General features: G+C 56.3%; 1 protein-coding gene and 1 long non-coding RNA gene across 3 annotated transcripts in view; one reads left to right on the top strand and one right to left on the bottom strand.

Annotated features, from left to right (window-relative positions):
- INPPL1 (inositol polyphosphate phosphatase like 1) overlaps positions 1 to 11,181 on the bottom strand; it is a 75,320-nt gene extending 64,139 nt beyond the window's left edge. For both annotated transcript variants that reach the window (XR_012157509.1, XM_073333644.1), the window contains exon 1: positions 10,197 to 11,181. Coding sequence is in view for 1 of the 2 variants with exons in the window: in XM_073333644.1 (XP_073189745.1) it covers positions 10,197 to 10,375 (179 nt within the window). In the remaining variant the exon portion in view is untranslated. The remainder of the gene's footprint in view (positions 1 to 10,196) is intronic.
- Positions 11,182 to 19,095: 7,914 nt separating this feature from the next.
- On the top strand, positions 19,096 to 20,168 carry LOC140907516 (uncharacterized). Its single transcript, XR_012157513.1, has 3 exons — positions 19,096 to 19,410; positions 19,580 to 19,629; positions 20,058 to 20,168. It is a non-coding gene; the product is annotated as an uncharacterized lncRNA (long non-coding RNA).
- Positions 20,169 to 22,556: the final 2,388 nt, after the last annotated feature.

Here is a 22,556-nt window from a genome sequence, read left to right as displayed (position 1 = left end):
AAAGCACGCGCAGGGGGCTGAAGACCGCAAGATACGAGAACATCTTCTGCTTTGAGATCCCTCAGGCAACCCCCCTGCACTTAGTAACGACCCTAGGGGCATCTGAGCTCCCCTCACAAGCATATTGGTGGTCCCGCTGGCACAGGACTGAGGCACATTGACAGGGCAATGGGTCGTGCTGTTACTGCCAAGGCCTGGGAATCAGTAAGGTCTAGTGGCCAGAGCACTGCAGAGGGCTTTAGGAGCCCCAGGTTCTATTCCTCGCTTGGTCAATGCCAGGGATGAGTCACTCTTCTGCGCCGTACCTCAGTTTCCCCCCGTGGGGATGATGATACTGGCCTCGGTAAAGTCCTTTGAGATCCAGAGATGCAGAGAGTTGCTATTATGAAAGGGGAAGTTTCAGGGCTGGTGCCTTTCACTTTGATCCCTGAAGTATGCAAATCAAGGGTGATTTGAAAGTCAGTTTCTAGTTTAATGACCTGTTTGCTGGTAAGAACCTGCCAGGGAACAGGGGACGCCCCCTTCCAGTAAAGATCTGCATGAAATCTGACAGTCCTTCTGCTTTCTATTTCCTGTCTCTCTCCTTCCCAGCACCTGCCCCAGCTTCCCTTTGCGTCCAGTTAACACAATACTAGCTGTATGCAGGCAGCCCCAAGCTGCTTTCTCATGAGCTCTCCCCAGCTCAGGGTCAGGCCAGGCCTTGGAGGGAAGATTTCCAAGGGCAAGCAAGGGTGATGCAGGAAGCAGGGCGGGTGACTCGGCACCCGGCGCTCTGACTCAGCACTGAGCCAACGGCAGTCACCGCTCGGCCCCTTCCTTTCAGTCTCTACAGATGAATTTCTGACTTGTGGGGCTGTGTATGGAATGCAAAGGCAGGGGGAGCGCGGAGGGCGGCACGGGATTCTGCTCGTGTAGCCTCGGGGGCGCCGTTCTTGGAGAAGAGGGCCCGATCCCTTGAGTTTATTCGATCCCCTGGACCGGCCACAATATCCTGGTCAGCATGGTTAATTCCATCTTGCCTCCGTCAATTTCCCCTGCAGTTTTCAAATGGATCCATTATAATCTTCTTCCCTTCCTGTCCTGAACGGCTGCAGTGTGTCGCTGTGTGCTGGGAAACAACCGTTATGCTTCACCCCAGAGGTGGCTGCACGTCAGCGAGAGAGGGTGGAAATTCTCTCACACCCTTCCATGAATTAGAAACAAGGGCTGCACCCAGAGCGAGAGACCCACTCTGCCCTGGAGAGCCTGATGGCTAAACAGATGGAGGGGAGAGGAGCACAGAGAGGGGAAATGTCCAAGGTCACCCAGCAAGTCAGAGGCAGAGCCATGGATAAACCCAGGTGTCCCAAATCTCCGTCCAGGGACCCTACCCACCAGGACACGCTGCTGGAATGAACAGCATGGGGCCAGGATCCATTGCAAAGATGTATTTGGCGGTACCCTGAGCTGTGAAAACAAGACGCCTGGCTAGATGCCAGCTCAGCCTGTACAAACTTCCTTCTACCAGCTCCAACTCCCACGGGCATCCCATCTGCTTGCCACGCCAGAACTCCCTGCTCTATGCCACCACTAGCCCCCGCCCAGAGCCCTGCAGGGGCATGGGCACCTCACAGGATGAGGGGAGCAAGCACAGCAGAGCACGTCCCTGCAGAGAGACCCCACCCCTGCAGAGACGCAAGGGCAGGGGGCAGTGGGAACGAGGGGGTGAGCGCAGCGTCGGAGCGGGTGCCCCCAACCCATTTCCTAGCTCCATGCTGTCGAGGAACCTCCGCTATCCGCTGTTCCCAGGATGATGATGATGAAAACTATTCCATAGGCCTTCCATGCACAGGGCTTACCCCTCTACCCGCGTGAACCCTCCCAGCCCGAGTGGCAGCCGGGGGAGGGGTGGCAATTCCCCATTTGCAGAAGGGGAAACTGAGGAACGGAGCCGAGAAAGTCGGTGAAAGAGCCAAGAATGGAACCCAGACGCCTCAATTCCCACACCCCACGTCTTCAGCTTTGAGAGCCGACACGGGCAGCAAGCTCACCAGTCTGGGGCAGCCCAGAGGTGTACCCTGTTCCCCACCCCCATGCCCACACTGAAAAACCCATGCCAATGCCCCCTGTGGGGAGCCCTGGCCAGATGCTGGGAGAGCCACGCCGTATTCTGCAGGCTCCAGCTTCTCCCCTGACTCAAGGGCCTGTGGAAGTCACATGCTGCTCGGGGCTCCCGGAGGGCTGGGTTACTGATTTCTTCCTGACTAATCCCACCCTGACAGCCAGCGACTCAGCTCCAGCGGGCAGCTGAGCAACACAAAGAGCCATTGTGTGAAGTGGCCAGCTATTTACTACACCCCGATCTCCCTGGGCTGCAGTGGGGCTGTGGCAAGGCCCCGATGCGGGCTGATGCGTCTGGGCTATTTTAGATGCTCAGAGGAAAGTAACGAGGAATAAGACACCGCTGGGGGCTGCGGGGCTACACAATGGAGCCCTGGGTTCAGAGGGTGCCGCTGTCATACAAATTACCATTAGTCAGAGGGAAAGGGAGTGAACCAACTCAGTCACACCAGGGCCGCGGCAGTGAGAGAAAAGACAGAGCTGCCGCCTGGAACCAGTTATCTTGGCAAGGCACTAGAATGTACGACTGAGCGAAGAAAACGTGCTGTGTGGTTAACTCATGGAACTCATTGCCACAAGAACTCTGCTAGAGTAAAGACAGGTAGAGAGATAAGAAGAATCTCTGCAGTTATGGTAGCCAGGATTAAAATGCATAAGGGATATAAATCCTCAGGCTTCAGGGCTTAAACCAGCCCCTGCCTGAGGGGGTCAGGAAGGCTCTCTCCCCTATAACTGCCTGTCTCTGCGGGGGTGTCTTCCTCTAAAGCAGCTGGTCCTGGCTGCTGTCAGGACATCAGCTCTGGTCTGATGCCGCATGGCCATTCCTGCCTCTGAAGTTGGAGGCGGGGGGGGGGGGGGGGGAGGAGGGAGATGTACCAGGCTGGGGACGTGGCAGGGGTTGGGAATGGATCCTGGGGATGGGGCTGGCAGCAGTCAGCACTGGCCAGGCCCTCCCTGACATCAGGAGCTCGTCAAAGCCGGACGGGTTGGATAATCCGTGCAGTTTCCCTGAGGCTCCATGCGGTGGGTGCTGACGATGATTCAACCAGGCGGGGGAGGGGAGGGACGCCCTGCTGCTCTGGGGCCTGGGCACCAGCTGACGACAGAGGAATGCCATGGCTCGGCAACCTGGCTCCAAGCCTCCCAGCTGTGGGGCTCAGGCCATCTCCGCTCCAGCAGCCCGGCGCGGCCGGCCGAGCTGCCAGCGCTGGTGGCCTTTGCTCTGTAAATCAATACGGCAGAACCCTCTGCGAGAGGAATGTCTCCCCCTCTGCCGAGCAAACATCCCCTCCTGGGCAAACATCCCCTCCCCCAACAGGGCCCCCTCCCCCCCATGCTAATGCCCTCTCCGACTGCTGCACTGCACGGGGGATCAGCACCCCGAGTCAGGAGCGCCCCTCAAAGGCCCAGGGTGCCTGGGTGCATGCCCCTGGATTCAGCTGTGATCCTCTCATTTGTCCGCCTGGCAGCTCTCTGCCCTGGGGCCAGGGGGCAGAAAAATAAAGATTCTCCTCTCCTGCTGATTTCAGGGTCTGGCTGCACCCCTCACCCCCAGCGCTCGGCCCAGCAGCAAGCGGCAGAGCTGAGCCAGTCGGACGAGATCCCCAGCCCACAGCGGGCAGGCTCTGAAGGCTGGTCTGACCCCACTGACCCCGAGAGGGGCCAGTCGGCAGGTCAGCAGCTTCCCTCCTCTCGGGATTTCGGCAAGTGCCAGCAGACACTGCGGCATTGCTCCCTGGCGCCTGCCCCAGCAGCAGGCCCGCGGGTCAATACCTGCTCTGTTAGCCAGATCAATGGGGAGGACGAGTCAGAGCCGGACAATGGGGGGGAGGGAGGGGAGCGGCCAGGGGCTTTGCCTGGGGAGAAGGGGGCGGATGGGGCTCCTACAGGCTTTTCCAGTGCTGGGGGAACAGGAGCGGCTGCAGGGAAAAGGTCACGAATCAGCAAGGTAGAGCAATGGGAATGCGCCCTGCACCCCTCTCCCGGCAGAGGTAGGTAGATCTAAAGCGCTGGTAAGACTTTTACCCTAACAGCTGAGTGCTCTGCTTTCTAGACTGTATCCCTCCTCACTCTGCCCGGGGAAGCAGGGCAGTGCTGGGCCAGGCAGCTCTTTGGGGCAGGGAGTGTCTGGGTTTGTACAGCGCCCAGCGCAACAGGGCCCTGCTCTGTGCAGGGAGAGCCCGGGGCCCCCATGCTGCAGCTAAAGGATAATACCGGCATTACTCCCAGCTGGGAAACTGACGCACTGGGACATGAAGTGACTTGCCCATGGTCACACGGAGTCCGGGGCAGAGCTGAGAACTGCCTGGCGGCCTCCCAACATGGCACCAGAACCCCTTAGGCCGTCCTTCCTTCAGGGCCAAGCCAGTGCTGCAGCCTCAACTGGCTCAGATCAGCCAAAACCCGGAGCCTTCAGAGCTCACCGCTGATTTCTCCATCACGCTTTCTACCGTGGATAAAGGGTTAAAGAGCCGTTTGCAGATTAATCAGTTCCTGAAACCCTCCAGCGCACCCTCCCCTGAGGCGCCTGTAACCACCCACCGAACGAACGCGCGGCTCGCGTCCGTTAATCATTAGTCAACCTTTCCCGAACCAGAGCCATCAGGCCGGATTTTCACACCGACCCACGGGGGCGCCGGCTCCTCCCGGGATAGGGGGCGAGGCGTGACAGCAGGAGACGGCCACATTTAAAGATTTCCCCAGGGGCCGCCAGCGCATCTGTGAAGGTGGAACCCTGCGAAGGGTTAAGGAACCCGCTTGCCTTCCTGTAACCCAGGAACACTCCCTGTCCAACTTCCACGCAGAGTTATTTTTAGGTCCCAGCAGTGGTTTATTTTGCCCTCCGCGACTCAGGCACACACGGCGCCAGGCGACCTCCATGCCCTCTCTCTCGGTGAAAAGCCCACACAGAGCTGCCGGGATCCAGGACGGGCAACAGACCCAGGCCCGGGGAGCCCAGTCATCAGCTGGGTCAGAGCAGGGCAGCTTGCCCAGGTCTCTGCCGGCCATTTGCCTGGATGGAGAAATGGCGGTGGGCAAGGCAGAGGCAGCCCATGAAAGATCCAGCCTCCGTCCCTTCTCAGCCGCTGGTTTGAATCCAGCCCAGGGCTGCTGTCATTTACAGACAACACCAGCCCCTGACTGTTCGGGGGCCTAGCTGAAGCGAGTTTGAGCCATCTCAGCCCAGCGGACAAGCGCCCCCACCACATCTCGCGGTGGGGAGGGGGAGGATGAGTCTCAGCCAAGAGGCCAAACAGTGACAGAGCCATGGAAACTCGCGTGCCCCCTCCCCCAGCAGGGAGCCCAGGGGAGAAGATCCAGTCCAGCACCTACAGTGCAATTGCCGGGGCTCTCCTTAGGCCCCAAGGAGACACAAAGCTGCCATTGAGGCAGCAGCCCGGTGGTAACAAGCAAGGAGAGGGTGGAAAGCCCATGGGGGCAGGGGGAGGAGGGAAGCGCTCTCCGTGGGGAAGCAGGGGGGTGGGGGGCTGTGTAATTAAAGCTGGCCCTTCTCTGTGCGGCGCGAAGGAACAGAGCGTTCTCACCACAGCACAAAGGCACCATGCATGAGGGGAGGGAGCGGGCATACTCGGCACTGTGCCCAGGGCAGCAGCTGGAGCTGGAGCGTGTTTGCGAAGAGAGGAAATTGCTTTTCCAGGGCCAGCCCTTCGGGGGCTCCAAGGCCAGGAGGAGCTCACAGCAGGAGGCGGGCAAACAGTCAGGGTGCCCAGAGCACCCAGCCCGGCGCAGCCCAGCCCCCCGGCACTGTGGGCTGAGAGGCAGCGTGTGCTAGTGGCTAGAGCACAGGGCTGGGGGCGGGGGGCAGGATTCACAAAGATGGGCTCCTAAATGGTGAATCCCGCAGCGCTGAGCTCCCAGCCCAGCTTTGCCCTGTGGCTTTCGGCAAGGCGCAAGCTCCCTCCAGTGTGGTATTTCTCAAATACTTTCTGTTCCAGGACCCTCTCCCCTACAGCCGTCCCCACCGGAACTCGTGGGGCCCTGCTCCGGGCTGGGATTTCCCGATGTTGCTGCTACCCAAGCTGGAATACTTCCACTGACTGGCACGCGGGCGAGCGGTTTCTCCGCTCGCGACAGGGCAGATGCAGAGTCACTCGAGTGCCCGCTACTCGCGGGGATTTTCCTATGGCGCAGGCAGGAGGGGCAGCGTTCCGGCCGTGCCGTTGCCCACGCCGCGCGGCATCCCCGCCGCCACCCAAACCCCCGCGTGTCCCCCACGCCAGCGGCCAAGTTAGCACAGCGCCTCGGCAACGCCTCGCCCCCGAGCAGCGCTGACTAGACAAGACTGAGAGAATCGCGGAACTGGTCCACGAGGCGACAGAAAATCGCCAGGTCATTTCCTCCAGGGCTACCATGTGAGCGGACCTCAGCCCTGCCCACGCAACCCAACCCAGCCCAGGTCACCCGCAGAACCAGCGCCTCTAAAGAAACACCAGCCAGCACAGCCCTGCTCGGGCGCCGAGGGGCCGGACTAGAGGATAGTTTCCTCTCTCTGAGAGGAAGGGATCCGTACAGATCCCCAGACCTTTGCGACGAGGGCGGTCGCAGGCAGCTGACTGGCTTGGCTTGGGGCAGATGGATTTTGTAATAAAAGCACAAAGCAGGGACACTTGCTGCCTGGCTCATGAAGGGAGGCCCAAATTCATTGCTCAGGGGTTCCAGTGTGAGCCCAGACTGCTCCCAGGCGGGTCTGCGGAAGCTGCCGTACCAAAAAAAACTCTTCATTCCCTAACCTCTGGCTGCACCCCTCTCCCGGAGTCCGGACATCACATTCCACCTGTTTACTTGGAATCAGGGGCCCGAATGGCTGATTGGCAGAGTGCCCAGAGATCCCTAGGCTTCAAGAGGGCCCCAGTCCCACAGCCACACACCGCAATGTGTTGGCAGAATATCCCCAGCTACCTGCGGCTTCCCGGTGGTCATCACCTGTCCACAGCAGAGACAGACCCCCCTCATCTGTCCGCTCCAAGAAGCCCAGGCCGTGCCACTTGAGCTAAAGGAGAATCCCCATTAGCCGGTAGCAGTAGAGGACCTATGACACAGTTACTATGCTGCACACAGCCCTGCCGGGACGTTGCAACATAACTGTCCCCTTGGCAGGGCCGTATCAGAGAAGGGAGGTGGGCACCCATAGGGAACCTGGCAACGGCCTCACTGGGCATCTCCCCATTGAATGTCTCATTCCCTCTGCCAGTGGCAATCGGCTGTGCCAGGGAGTTTGGACAGGCTGCCCGAGCCCTGCAGGCTCACGGATTCACTTGGCCCACTAAGGACACACACCTCAAAGGGATAGACTGATGGCCCCCGGCGTGGGCCGACTGGACTGCAGCCACGGTTAATGAGAGCTGGTACTTCTAGTTCCCCCTCCCTGCCCTAGCCATGGGTTACCAGTGGCTGCTGCCCAAGACGGGCCTGCTACAAACACCCAGCGCAGGCAGGTTCTTACCACCACCTACCACCCACTAGGTGCAGAGACAGGAAGCGACTTGCTCAAGGTCACGGAGCAGCTCAGGCCTCTCGGCTGCCCTCCTGTAGCCGGCTGACCTAGTATGTTGGGAAGCACCAAGTTCTAGCCCCGTGGCAGGGTTCGTGTCAGTGGGGCGACCATGCACCCTTTCCCAGGCACCAAGACAAGGAGCCGGGACGGGTGAGATTTGCAGCCGGGACGGGTGAGATTTGCAGAGAAAGGAAAGTCAGGGCACAACAATGGGACCTTTCTAGAGTGAAACAGGACAAACCACCCCCAGCAGATGCTGCACGGAGCCCAGCGTTGAGACCTGCACAGTGAAAGGATGCAACATGAGGCAGCATGAGGCCTGGATCCAAACAAGTCTGAGGAAGTCCGGATGCCGCTCTGAGTTTTGTGACTGGCCCCCGTTGCTACTGTAATGAGCTGCCAAGTGTGGACATGGAACACTGACCTCTATTGGATGGAATTCAAACTCCTCCACTGTGTGGCATAGGCCCAAGACTGCTAATTCATGGGGATTCTCCTTCAGCAAAAGTGGCAGGACTCTGGGCTTTAGAAGCAGGTGGATTTGAGTTGCAGCCAGACGGTTGTGAAATTCTGTGCAAGGAGGGGTCCCAGTTGGCCAGAGATTTGTTAGAGAGTAATGGGCTGGACCTACAACACCCTTGTAAACTCGGCCGAAGCTCCGATCTGAACGTCGCAGCCTGGAACCCGGCTCCTCCAGCACTGGAAGGTGCCTGGCATCGGCGCTGACCCTACACGGGCTCCAGCACATCCTTGAGCCCCAGCTGCTGCGAGTTAAGTCGAGTGTCCAACAGTTGGAAAGGGGACTGGCTGGGGGGGTTAACGATGGAAAAACGCCTCCCTGTCACACTCCCCAAGAGCAGGAGCAGGATTTTGATTTCAAAATCAAAGCCTCAAAGGTCATCTCATGCCCCGGCCCACCTAAGCTGGCTCTTACAGTCCCACCCATCACTTGAGCTTCCAATCCCCCACCCCAGAACCCCTTGCCCATGTCTGGGGGGTTTCAATCATGGGTTCTGTTTTTTCTCCCCCATCCTAATGTGGGACAGGCCCACACGCCATGTCGGGGAGGGGGAATGGCTGACTCTGCAGGGGACCAGACCCACAGTGCAGTGGGATTCACGCCATGAGCAAAGAGGGAACTGCCTTCTCATCTCTTTCAGCTGCAGACACCTTGCATCCTACCTTGCAAGGCCAGTCAAGGAAGGGGACCTGTAGCTAGCACTTTACCCAACAACCCAGCCCTGCCCCACTGGGAGGCAGGATCACCCCCTCACTTTACACTGCAGTGGCCCAGCTCTGACCTGGAGCATAGACGCATCCTACATCAACAGAAGGGTTTTTCCATCCATGTAGCTACCCCACCCCGCTGGTAAATGGCTCAATGGAATAATTCTTCCCTCGTCCCAGCCGCGTCTACACAGGGCCTTAGGTTGACCTAATTCCATTGCACAGAACCATAGCTAGGTTATCTCACTTTTAAGTGTAGACCTGGCCTGAGACACACAGAAGTTATCAGTTTTAAGTGTAGACCTGGCCTGAGACACACAGAAGTTAAGGGACATGCCTAACAGTCACAGCAAATCAGTAGCAGAGTCAGGAGTAGAACCCTAGGCCCCCAGCCCTGGGTTTATTTCACCTCATTTTGGGGTTTTCTGTCACTCCCATCACTGGAGCCAGAGAACCCGCCAAGCAAAACCTTCATGGACTGGGGAAGGTCTGGATTCAAATCCCAGGCCCGCAACAGCCTCCCGGCCTGACCTGGGGCGAATCACATGGCTGGTCCGTGCCTCAGGTGCCCCCTCCCACCCTAGCCCGATCTTGCTGCCACCCACTGTCCCTAGTAAATCCTTCAAGGCGGTCTCCGGTAGCACCTTGGGGCCCTTACCTTGGTTGGGGCTGGCGCTAGGCACTACAGTCCCAATTATACCGACTCCCGCTGCCCAAGAGAGATGTGCAGCTGGACCACCGGATTCACAGGTCTGAGGTCCAACCGCCATACCTGGATGCTGGTGTCCATTATACAAACAGCTCTGCGTAGGGGAGCTTGTCCCTACACACACACACAGAGTGTTATGGCCTCTAACTTTCTCAGCTCTCTGGGGCTGTCTGTTCTGTACAGCCCCTAGCCCACGGGGGGCCTTGATCCATGGCTGGGGCGGAGTACGGGACACTGGCAGAGCACGCTGCAGGATCTGGTGACAGCAGATCTAACCGCCCGCCCCCGGGGTGGGGGGCTTACTCCTGCCCCCCCTCCTCCCTGAGCTTACCCGCCCCCGAAGCGCCGGCCGGAAGGAAAGCCAGTCCCCGGGGGCAAGCCCTGTCCCTGGGGCACCCCAGCGCCCTGGGCTCGGCCGGGCCGGGGAGGGAAGTCAGGGTCCGCCGCCGGTCCCTACACTGCACATACAGCCCCGGGGCAGGGGTACCCGCAGCCGGGACAAGCCCGCTCGCGCCAGCCCATTGCACCGACCCCTGCCCTGCTGGTCTCCTGCACAGGCCAGGGGGTTTTGTGCCTGATCCTCCCCCCCCCCTCCTCCACGTCCCGCCCGCGCCCATCCCCGTGGCGCCCGGGCGGAGGACTCACAGCACGCAGAGGGCGTAGGCGCCCGAGACGCTCTCGCTGTCCCGCACCAAGAAGCTGCCGTCTCGCCCGGCTCTGGCCAGCAGCTCCTCCGCCGCCGCTCGGCTCAGGTCCCGGTGGTACCAGAGCGGTGCCGGGCTGGCGGGCCCCGGGCTGGCGCCGCTCCCCGCGCCGCACGCCATGCCCCTCCCGGGGGCCGGCTCAGGCCGGGGGGGGCCCGCGCTCAGGCCGCCAAGGGCGGCGGCAACCCCCGCCACAAAAACCAAAACCGAAAACAAACCAACCAACCAAGTTCAGCTCGCTCCAGGCCGCCCCAGAGCGCCCCCGAGCCCGAGCGCCCGGGGCAATGGGCAGCGAAGCGCCCGCAGCCCAGCCCGGCTCGGGGCTAACATCCCCCCGGGCAGGGCGCAGCCGCCTCCCTCCGGGCGCGCCGCGGGGCCGGGGCCGGGGCCGGGCGCGCCGCGGGCGTTGTCCGGGGCCCCCGGGACCCAGCCGGGGCCGCCGCGGTTCGGGGGCGGGGAGCCCAGGCCGAGGGGTCCCGCCCCGCCGCCTCCTTGGCCGGAGCTCGCCCCGGCTCTGCCCCGGGCCGGGGAGAAAGTTTCCTCCTGCAGAACAAAAGGAGGAGAAGTTGCGAGGAGCCGGAGCGGGGGCTGCGCACGGGCTCCCTCCTCCTCCAGGAAGCCCCCTCCGCCCCCGCGCCAGCGCCGATGCGGAGCAAAGGGCGAGGGTTTTCCAACATCCCCGGGGGGGCGGGGGCCAAGCTCCCGGGACAATGGGACATTCAGGGCTGCGGGCAGGAGCCGCGGGGGGGGGGGGGGGAGTTGCTCCTGAGCAAACAGCCGCGTGGTTTCTCTCCCTTCCCAAAAAAGGAGAAGGGAGGGGAGCACCAGCAAGCGCCGCCGCTCGCGCCTGGGCTTTTCCCCCGGGCGCGGCTGCAAAAGTTTCGCCGGGGCCGCTCGCGCGCCCCCTCGCTGCCGAGCGTCTGGCCAGCCGCTCTCCTCCCCCTTCGCCGCCTGGGGCCGGCCCGGCGCGGCGCGGCGCGGCTCCGCTCCCCTCCCCGGGACCGCTCCCGCAGGCGGGGCCGCTTCCCCGCAGCGCGCCCTCTTCCTGCTAGATGCGGTCCCGCTCCGCCCGTCGGAGCATGTCTTGCTCAGCCCGTGGAGGGAGAGGGCGAACGCAGCCCCCCGGGCCGAAAAAGGTAGCTAGTGGCATCATAAGTGATGAATAAACTTCCTCCTGCAGCCTTGCGTGACAACGGGTGGCTGCCCTTAAAGGGACGGGTTTCAGAGGAGCAGCCGTTGTTGGTCTGTATCCACAAAAAGAACAGGAGGCCTCCTGGCGCCTTAGAGACTTAAGAAATTTATTTGAGCGTAAGCTTTCCTGAGCTACCGCCCACTTCATCAGTTGCATGCAGGGACAGTGCCTGGGTCTTAAAGACTGGGAGTGGATGGGTCATTACACAAAGTAAAACTAGTTCCCCATGTTTGTCCCCCCGCTGTTGCTCAGACGTTCTTGTCAAGGGCTGGAAATGGCCCACCTTGATGAGCACTACAAAAGGTTCCCGCCCCCTCCTGCTGGTAATAGCTCACCTTACCTGATCGCTCTGGTTACAGTGTGTACGGTCACACCCATTGTTTCATGGTCTGTGTGTATATAAATCTCCCCACTGTATTTTCCACTGCATGCATCGGATGAAGCGAGCTGTAGCTCACGAAAGCTCATGCTCAAATAAATTGGTTAGTCTCTAAGGTGCCACAAGTCCTCCTTTTCTTTTTGCGAATACAGACTAACACGGCTGTGACTCTGAAACAATTTATTTGCAAACTCAACACCATTAATTTGGGCTTGAGTAGGGCCTGGGTGTGGCTGGCTCACTACAAAAGCAATTTTCCTTCTCTTGGTATTGAGACCTCCTCATCAATTACTTAAAAACAAGGAGGAGTCCGGTGGCACCTTTAGAACTAACAAGTTTATTTGGGCATAAGCTTTTGTGGGTAAAAAACCCACTTCTTCAGATGCATCAATTATTGGGAGTGGACCACATCCACCCTGACTGAATTGGCCTTGTCCACACTGGTTCTCCAAGTGTAAGGTAATGCCCTTCTCTTCATGTGCCAGTATATTTATATCTGTATCTGTAATTTTCACTCCATGCATCTGAAGAAGTGAGTTTTTTACCCACAAAAGCTAATGCCCAAATAAATCTGTTAGTCTTTAAGGTGCCACCGGACTCCTCATTATTTTTGTGGAGACAGGCTACCCCTCTGATACTTTATAGATCTGTGTTTTAGCACAGATCTAGGAGCTCTGTGTAAGCCCCAAAGCTGGTCTCTCTCACCAACAGAAGTTGGCCCAATAACAGATATTACCTCCCATGCCTTGTCTCCCTTGTAGCACTAGTCACCTTCCATTGGGAAGGATCCCATTTAAAAGGTTCTTTATGTGGCTGCCACCTCTGGGGTGGATTGCAGCTGCAGCTTATCACCAGGGATCCTAGTTTTCTGCGATAAAAAAAACCCCAACATTCTCTGATAAAAAAAAACATAAAAATCCGTGTTTTTCCACCATTAAAATGAAACGCTGAACTTAGTAGAATCCCATTTCTCAGAGCCTCCATTATCCAGCTCTCTGTATTAACAGAACCACCAGCCGCCTGGGGCTGACAGCACCAGGACTGGGGCTGACAGCACCAGGACTGGGGCAATCAGCCCCCAGGTGGCTGGGGCAATCAGCCCCCAGGTGGCTGGGGCTTGGACTGTCTCAGCTGGTGGTTCTGTTAATACAGAGAGCTGGATACTGGAGGCTCGGATAAATGCGGTTCTACTCAATATATTTTTATTTGTTCACAAAATGTAAAAACTAAAGATTCTCTGTAAAAACGCAAATGCTGGGTTTTTCTGTAGCAAACAGATTTCTAGGATCCCTGCTTGTCACCCCCCCAGCCACTGCTTGCAGGACCTTGGGCAGATCACTTAAGCGCTGTGCTTTGATATTTCTCCTCTATAAAAGGAAGATAATAATTCTGGCTTGTCTAGTTAGATTGCAAACTCTTCATAATAGGAACTGTCTTGTACCAGGGCTTTGGAGCGAAGCCCAGATCTGGAGCGTGGAGCAGCTCCGGAGCAGTGGAGCTGCAGGTTTTTTCCTGGAGCTGGAGTCCAAAGCCCTGTCTTGTACTACATGTTTGTATAGTAGACAGCTAGCACAATGGGGCCTTGATCTTGGTTAGAGGCACAAGATGCTACCAAATAAATAATCTTACTTCATATTTGTTTAGGGCTGACAACGTGCTCACCACTGTGTAACAGAACATGGTAGGAAATGGTTTATTTCCTCCCATGAAAAATGTTGATGACATTTTAGAAACTGTGTTCCCTGAAATTCTTCTTTCCAGATTCCTCAGGATTTTGTTGAAAAGCCAAAAAAACAGCAAACGAAAATTTAAAAAAAAAAAAAAAAAAGTGGCTAGTCGGGTGAACACTTGTGGGCTTCCTGAAAATTTTTGCTCCAGTGGTTGAAATCTTTCAGTTTTACCAAAACTGAACAAACAAAAAAGAAATGGGGGGGTTCAACAAAAAACACCCCCCCACACACAAAAAAATTGTCAAAACCAAACATTTCATGGCGAAGTGTCCATGTGGAGTAAAGAATGATTCTTCTTGGAAAATACCGGTTTGAGTGAACAAGTGTGATCAGTTTGACTGGTCAGTACACACAACGCCAGTCACGGCTCACAGGAGCTTAGGAGAGAGAGAAGACAGAGCAGCCTGGGGGTCGGGTTGCCAGTTTTGGTTGGACATATTCCAAGATTATTGTTTGATTCCTGGAGGAATCCAGGACTCCCGTGGGATCCAGGGGTGGGGAAGTGTGCATGGGATCCTGCTGTTTGTTTAAAAGATACAGGATCATCGCACAACCATTTGAGTCAGGAAGTGAAGAAGAACACCGGTTGAAACCAGAAGAAGAATTTAGGGCAACAGAATGTAATTGCCTGAGTTGGAATTTAGTGAGGCTAACCATTAATGTGCTAACTCTTCTGCAAATCAGGAGGGGAACTCAGGCTTGGTATGGAAAGAGTTCCTCAGCCTTTCAGAAGGGCGGGTGATAATAACAAAATCCACAAGTGGGCAAGGCCCTTGGCCTGGCCTCTCACCCAAATGGCCGTACTTTGCCAGCAGCACAGCGCCCCCAAGCACCGCATTGGGGTATTGCTTCGGGACTGGCTGCGGGGGGAGGGTGCCACCGACTGGCATGCCACTTCCTGCGAGGGGATCGCCTGGGAATCAGGATTCAAACTCAGCACCCTGCGGAGATCAGCCAGGGTGTGAGCAAACCACTGACCTGTCACTGCTCTATAGCTACAAATAGACCCTCCCCTTTAATCCTGTTTCAGTACAAACCGGGGGGGGCGGGAGGGGGGCTGCATTTTGTCCCACAATAAGGATGTGACTGGCACGTGAGGCACAAAACCTTCCCCTCCCCCCGCTGCAAACATCTTCACCCCGAGGAAGGAGAGGGGAAGCCACAGCTCAGCAGGGTGCCTGGAAGCGGGACTCAGCTCTCCCTTGTCGGGCCGCAGGGGTTGTGGACCTCTTGGATCGCTGATGATCCCCCTCCACAACTGAAGAGCCCTGGAGGGGCCTCCCCCACCCATGCTGCCTCCCAATCAGAAGGGGGAATGTCACAGCTGATTGATGAGTCACCGCCCCTCGACCCCACCCCTCCTCCAGGCATGGGGAGAAGGGGCTGGAACCCCAGCGGAGTCAATGCAATGACACCCAATGACAGTAGCAGTGAATGAGGCCAGGTCTACACTGTACACGTAGCTGTGTGGGGCAGGGGTTTGATCCCTGACCTGATCCCAAGTGTAGACACAGTTATACTGACAAAGCTGCACTTTTGCCTGTATAGATTGTTTTGTATGGGGGGGGTTAGGGAGGGCTGGACTAAGCGAGATCCTCATTAGCTTTGCCAGTATAAGCCGCGTCCACACTAGGGGTACGTCTACACTGCCGTCAGGAGGTGTGACTGCGTGTACACGTACCCGAGCTAGCGTGGATCTGGCTTAGCATGTGCCCAGGCCACTCGAGCCGGTACCCAGGTCCTGGGCGGGCAGGGCTAGCTCATGCTATGGCAGCTTCACTGTTACGGTTACTGCTGTGGGGTGAGCTAGCGAGGTCGAAGCTGGCTGGGGTGAGTCTCCACGTGCTGCAGTCACATCTCTGAGTGCCGGGTAGCCCCACCCTTGGAGTGCAGCGGGCCAGTACGCCCACGCCAGCAATGCACGCCCACGCATGCCAGGCGCTGACCAAGGGCTTAGTGCAGGTCTCCTGCCCAGCCGTGCAGGGCACCACCCTGGCCTCCTGGAGACAGTGTCCGAGGGGGGCTCAGTGTCGAAGGGATCTGAGGCCGCCTAAGGGACCTGGCTTGTATCTCTTCCTGTCCTCTAGCCACGTCCCCAGGGACAGCAGCCTGTGCCCAGCCTTGCAGCATGTAAATGAAGGCCTGGGAGAAAGAGGAAGGCAGAATTTCACAAGCCGCAGCTGCAGGGAGCACTCGAGCGAATCCCTGCTCGGATGGGTGAGCTGCACGGAGTATTTTAGACACCAGCTCTAGCCTAAGACCGAGCTAGGCAGCTGCAACCCTGTAGATCTCCTTGTGGGAAAAGGAAGTAGGATCACTGCGACTTCCTCCGGGCTTGCCTCCCGTGGGCCACGCGGGGTAGGGGCCTGGTGGGCGTGAGCCATTACTTGGGGAACACGCTCGAGAGCTTGCCAGAGAGAGGCGGTCCCAGGAGGCAGAGGGAGGAATGGAAGCTATAATAACAAACCAGCGTGGGCCTCCCCAGAGAGACCCTGCAATAATGAACCGGTGCATAGAGCCAGGACAGTTCTTGGGACACCCAGGACTGAGGGTCCCCTGGCTACCCCCTACCCCTAGCGAGAGGGTGCTTGCCTATGGTGGCTGGTGTCAGCTCCCGAATATCACTGGCCTGTCAGCCACTCAAGCACTCTCCTCTGGGCTAGGCCAGCCCTGGCTTCGCCTTGCAGGTTAACACTGGGTGCACCCCAGGCCCCGAGTCCCTTTGGATCATTCCCCTGTGATAGCCAGTCCCTGGCACTGGCTCCTCACAGAAATCCCACCTCTCCTGCCCCCCAAGGAGCAGTGTACCCCACAGTTAATCAGTGTTACCTTCTATCACCGCTCCTGTAAACCACACAGCACCTGTTAGTAAACAAAGGAAGGTTTGTTTAAGAAAATACAAAGATTCTACTGGAAACGAGCGAGAGCCCTGGAAACAAATGGTTCCCAGACAAAACAAAATCCTGAAACGCGAACCTGGGCCTACACTTACCGATAGTTCCCCTGCCCAGCTGATACAGTAGGTTTCCCCCTCACCGCTCAGTCTGTTGCGGAGCCGACTGGCTTCGCAGGACCCAGGATCCAGTTTTTTATGAGAACACCCCTGTCCCTCAAGAGGTCTCCATCCTTAGTGAAAGGATCGGGATCACCCATCATGGTATAGTGGAACAGCCTTTGGTCTCTGTTCATAGGCAGGGCGATCCCCTGTGTGTTGTAATGTCCCATTTTCACCTCCAACTGGTCTCGAAGGTTTGCAGTTTTCTTTCAGGGTTTCCATTGATAATCTTGGGATGGAGCAAGGCTGGACAACTGAATCCTGGCATTACATCCCTGGCTAACCGGGGCGGGGCCATGACTCCCTGCAGCTGGAATGGACCATCATAGAGACACACTATCCCCTGGTGATTAACTTCTACTCCACATCCATAAAGCACACTGTCAATATCAACACATTCTTCCTTCAATATTCCCCACACATACATCTCGCATTGATCATGAGTCTTGATAAGTCAGGAGCTTTCTCTAGATACGTTACATAAGGGGTAGGCAACCTATGGCACGCATGGCATACAAGCTGATTTTCAGTGGCACTCACACTGCCCGGGTCCTGGCCACCAGTCCGGGGGGCTCTGCATTTTAATTTAATTTTAAATGAAGCTTCTTAAACATTTTGAAACCCTTATTTACTTTACATACAACAATAGTTTAGTTATATATTAGAGACTTATAGAAAGAGACCTTCTAAAAACGTTAAAACGTATGACTGGCATGCAAAACCTTAAATTAGAGTGAATAAATGAAGACTCGGCACACCACTTCTGAAAGGTTGCCGACCCCTGCCTTACATGTTACTCTTTCTGGGTAAATTTCCTGCAAGATGTGTGTTTGGTGCACTGAGTTTGTCAGGTCTGAGGCGGGAGTTGTTTGCAAAGAACAAGGGGCCTCTGTGTCACCACAGCCCAGTGCTCATGCCAGGAAACCCTACAATATTTGGCCCAGAGTGACCCTACAATAACACACCAGTATGTGCAGCCCAGTGCTTATCAAGAGCAACCCTACAAAAACAAACTAGTGTGCACAGGACCAGACTGACTGTACAATAACAACCAGTGTGCTCAGCCCTAGCGTGACTCTACGATAACAAACCAGTCCCCTGCCAGGAGTACAGGGGCCTGGACCAGATGATCTCTCGAGATCCCCTCGGGTCCTATGATTCTATGCAACCCCAGGCCAGCCGTACAAAAACAAACTAGTGCACACAGGCCGCAACCAACCCTACCATAACAAACCACTGAGGTGAAGCCCCCAAACTTCCACAAGACCCTACAATAACAAACTAGTGTGTACATTTCCAGAGTGACCCTACACACCAGCGAGCTCAGAAGGAGGAGAAATGTTTCCGTGAAGACTTTGATTTTGGAATCACTGTGACATTCTATGCCCTGGGGGAGCATACTGTAACCCCCCATATTCCTCATTTTCATATCATCGGGATCTTACATATACAGCATGCTGTCAAGGCTGAATCCCCACTCTGGCACTCCGAGTGCAGAAGGTGGGGGCCCGCAAAGATTTTAAAAATTAATACTGGCCACTCCAGGCTTGTATTACACTCCCAAGGTTACAGCTTTTCTCTGACCTTGGCTTAGTAAACGCATCCAAATCCAAAAAAACCCTTTGCACCTAGGAAGGAGCACTTGGGAATTCCTCCCTGTGGGGTACCCTCAAGTCCTTTCACCCCCCTCTCCCCCTCCCCCCGAGGAAGAGCTGAGAAAGAAAACAAAGGAAATTAGCTGTCTCCACCAGCTAATTAAACAGCATTTGCACAAACCTCTTAGGACACCAAAAATCCAATCCTGTTTTTAAAAAAGGTAAATTTTATTAAGAACAAAAAGGAAGAAAAAACATCTGGAACTTAGGCTTTTGATAGATTTTAAAAGAGCAATTCCAAAAATTAAGTACCAAGAATAGCTTTCTTGGGGACCAGCTTAAAAATTACAAGCAAACAAAAGCACCTGGGGGTTACCTCCCTGTCCCAGTGATTCCTTCAAGGTATGGAAAGTGAATTTTCATACCTGGTTCAAACTTTACACAGCATTCCTGCTTATAGCATTGCTGCTCTGTGTCTCCTTCTCCGGAGAACAACAGACAAAGGGAAAGTTTCTTTCCCAATTTTAAAACGTTCTAGCCTTCCCATTGGCTCTTTTGGTCAGGTGTCCACTTCCTTTTCTTCACCTGGGGGACTTTTTAATCCTTTACAGGCAAAGCAAGCAGAGAACAGCTACCAAGAGGGATTTTACAGCTAACTGGCTGGCTGTCCATAAAAGGGAACTACCCCTCCCCCCCCTTCATTTATCACACATGCCTTGTAAGGTATCAGAGGAAAGTCTAAGATCTGCTGAAAGTCATTTCTCTATCCATATATGTATATCACTAATGCATATGAAGTTATGAGAATTGTGTTGTATGGTGGTCACTAAAACATCCTGTAACTTGGGGAATCAACCAGATATTAGCTCCCCAGAGGCAACAGCAAGGAAAGTAACCAATTCCACAGCGGGATGTCAAATAACCCATCAACCCCATTGTCCAGCAAGGAGCTACAATACAATGACTCACCTGCATGAGGCCACACCAGGGGAATTGCTTAATCTTGCCTGGAGAGACTAATGCTCACCTGACACTCAAGTGGGGGAGGGAGCAAAGCCAAGGGGGTGGAAAGGACATGATAAAAGGAGGAGATGTTTGCCATGCTCTCTCTTTCTTCCACCTCCATCTACAGACACCACCACCAAGCCACTGAAGCGCTGATCAAAGGGGAGAGCCTGGCTGAAGAGCAACCAGCCAGCCTGTGGTGAGAAGCATCTAAGTTCGTAAGGACATTGAAAGTGTTAAGATCAGCTTAGAATGCGTTTTGCTTTTATTTCATTTGATCAAATCTGACTTGTTGTGTTTTGACTTATAATCACTTAAAATTCATCTTCATAGTTAATAAATCTGTTTGTTTCTTCTACCTGAAGCAGTGCGCTTGGTTTGAAACGTGTCAGAGGCTCCCCTTGGGATAACAAGCCTGGTATGTATCAATTTCTTTGTTAAACTGATAAACTCATATAAGCTTGCCGCGTCCAATGGGCATAACTGGACACTGCAAGACGGAGGTTCCTAGGGTTGTGTCTGGGACTGGAGACATTGGCTAGTGTCATTCGGTTGCAGGTAGCTGGGAGCAGCTTACATGCCAGAGGCTGTGTGAGAACAGCCCAGGAGTGGGGGTTCTCACAGCAGAGCAGGGCAAGGCTGGCTCCCAGAGTCGAGGATTGGAGTGACCTAGCAGATCACCGGTCCAGATAAGACCAGAGGGGAATGTCACAATCACCGCACTGTACGGTGGTGTCTCATTGTTCCCTTGTGCTCCCTATTATCTGTCTGGGGCACTTCTTGTCTTATCCTTAGACTGTCACCTCTTTGGCCAGAGACCACCTTTGTTTTTCTGTGTCTCTACAGCACCTGGCAGAGTGGTCTGGTCTGTGGCTGGGGTTTGGAGGTGCTGCAGGAATACAACTAGAATTAAAATAGCTGCAAAAGGGTGGAAGAGACTCTGTGCCTCATAAACCATGGAGAAGCTCATAAATTTAAGTCCGTTTGTTGACAAATTGGAGGCAGTCTTAATCTTATAGATTCATGGGTTTTACAGTCACCAGGGACCATTGTGATTATCCACTCTGATCTCCTGCATCACGCAGGCCAGAGAACCTCACCCAGTGATTTCTGCCTCATGCCCTGTAACTTGTGGTTGAGACACTGTTCTATCCGGGCCATTCACGCCCTGCCCATCAGCACGGCCTCTGGGAGTTGTACAGCACCTAACAAGCTCCATTGCCAGGCTCTCTTGCTTGCCTTACCCGGGGGTGCTGCATTGCTTTTATACAGCACTCAATGTCAAAATCTAGGCTCTCCTGTGGTGTTAAGTCAAATGCCCCCCGGCAGTCTAAGGCCTGGTCTCCACTTTACGGTTAGGCCGATAGCAGTAAGTTCCTCCCCTGGCCAGTGGAACTAGGCCAACCTCACTCCCGGGCAAGGCACAGCTGGGGCGATGGAGGAACGCACTGTCGAGGGAGGGAGTGTTCCCACAGTGCTGGGAAAACCCTTCCGTGGGGGTGGGCTGCAGTGATACTGCAGGGTTCTCCCGGCACAGATATGGTGATCTAGCTACGCCCCGTAGTGCAGACACTCCCTCCGTCTGTCACATGAGCCCAGTTCCCTTCCTCGCCCCGATCTGCGATCTCGTCAAAGAATGTCGTCGGGCCGTTCAACGAAGCCATAAAAGCTTGTGTCCTGCTGTTATCGACGCTCCTGGGGCAGCCCCAGGGAAGCCCCGGCAGCTCAGAGAGGAGCAACACACGGAAACAGGGGGGCTGGAGAGCGTGACTGAGGGGAACTCAGAAGCGCCAACCAGTGACCCGTGGGTGCCCAGGAAGGCTGAAGAGCACCGGGCGGACGGCCTGAATCTCGCCGTCTTTGGCAGCTTCTCCATGTCAGGTGGCCGGACAAGACCAGAAATGAGTCTATTCGACGCAAACTCTGCAACCGCCTCCCTTGGCGGTTTCGGCAGCTCTCTTGCTAGGGACACCTTGTCAGGCTGGAAGACCAGCGGATCCTAAGGCCACTACATGGCTGGCGAGCACGTGGTCACCAAACGCTTTGGTGGAACAACCAGATTGCCGCTGATGGACATAAACTGACCTGCCAGCAAGATCAGCTTTCGGACCCAGCCAGAGATCGGTCCAGGATGGCTCTGCAAGGAGCCCACGCGCCTTTGGGAGTTTGCCACGGTGACGGTGAAGTGAGCCACCCATGCCTCGCTGGGCTGTGAGGTGGTGAAGGCAGTGGTTTCAATCGGTGGCCAGCAGGAGACCCCTGGGGGTCTGCAGCCTAGAGCTAAGATTTCTGAAGGGGTCTGCACCCCCATTCAAAATTTTGCAGGGGTCCGCAATGAAAAAAGGTTGATAACGGCTGGGCGAAGAGCCAGGAGAACCCAGCCCATGCGACACACCAAGAGGAGGAATTAGTTAGGGAGGTGCAGGATGTGTATGTGGGGGGGCGGGGTGATGAGGAGCTTTGGGATGGAGTGAAGACGTGGAACAGAGGCTTGGACTAGCTGGGGAAACTTCCTGGCAGTCAGATGGGTGCAGCTGTAGAAGGGTCTCTCAAGGGAGGGGACAAAGGCCCCGTTGCTTGGGCCACGGACTGGTGACAGCCCTGGCCAATTACAACAGGGACCTTGGCTGTCTGCACGGGGTATGCCCGGTGACACCCACTGCTGCTCACTGCAGACGTTGACGGGGTGGCATGACCCGGATTAGGAGTGGAGACTCACTGATGCAGCCAGCTCCGCGGAGTGGACGGGGGCGGATCTTTGCTCCCCGCTGCACAGGGCACCCCTGACCCAGACCCTCCTCCTGGTGCCTGGGGCGTCCGCCCACCCTCCCTCAGCCGGCTGGAGAATTAGCTGAGCGAGCAAAGAGATTAAGCCTGCAGGCCCCACTGCACGGATGGCGCAGGCTGTTCCCTGGCCCTGCTTGGCGCACCCTCGGCCCTTCTCGCTGGGCCCATCCTCTTGGGCCTGATCCAAGCTCCTCCCGCTGCATGGCATAAGGAGCCTGAGAAGGGCACAGCCCAGGATCTGGGGCACGCTCACCCCCACGCCACTGAGGGCACCATTCCTCTGGGATGACTTGCCCAGCCTGCAAGTCTCTTGCATGCCTCACTTGGGCTGGTGCCTTCGGGATGCTCTGGGTCCATGGCCGAGGGGACGCACGTGGACACAGCGCCACCTCTTGGCCCTCAGGAGAATCTGGGCAGCACCAGATGGTCTGCTCAGGGGAGGTGGGGTGGGGCTGAGCTCTCCTGCAGGGTGGGGACAGGTCAGGGGCCTCAGCAGCATGGTGGGACCTGCTCCATTTACCCAGCACAGCCAGGGCTGGGGACAAGGCAGGAAAGGAG

The sequence above is a fragment of the Lepidochelys kempii genome, chromosome 1, assembly GCF_965140265.1.
Source record: "Lepidochelys kempii isolate rLepKem1 chromosome 1, rLepKem1.hap2, whole genome shotgun sequence".
Lineage (NCBI taxonomy): Eukaryota > Metazoa > Chordata > Testudines > Cheloniidae > Lepidochelys > Lepidochelys kempii.
The sequence above is the reverse complement of the archived record's forward strand: the minus strand, read 5'-3'. Positions and strand labels throughout refer to the sequence as shown.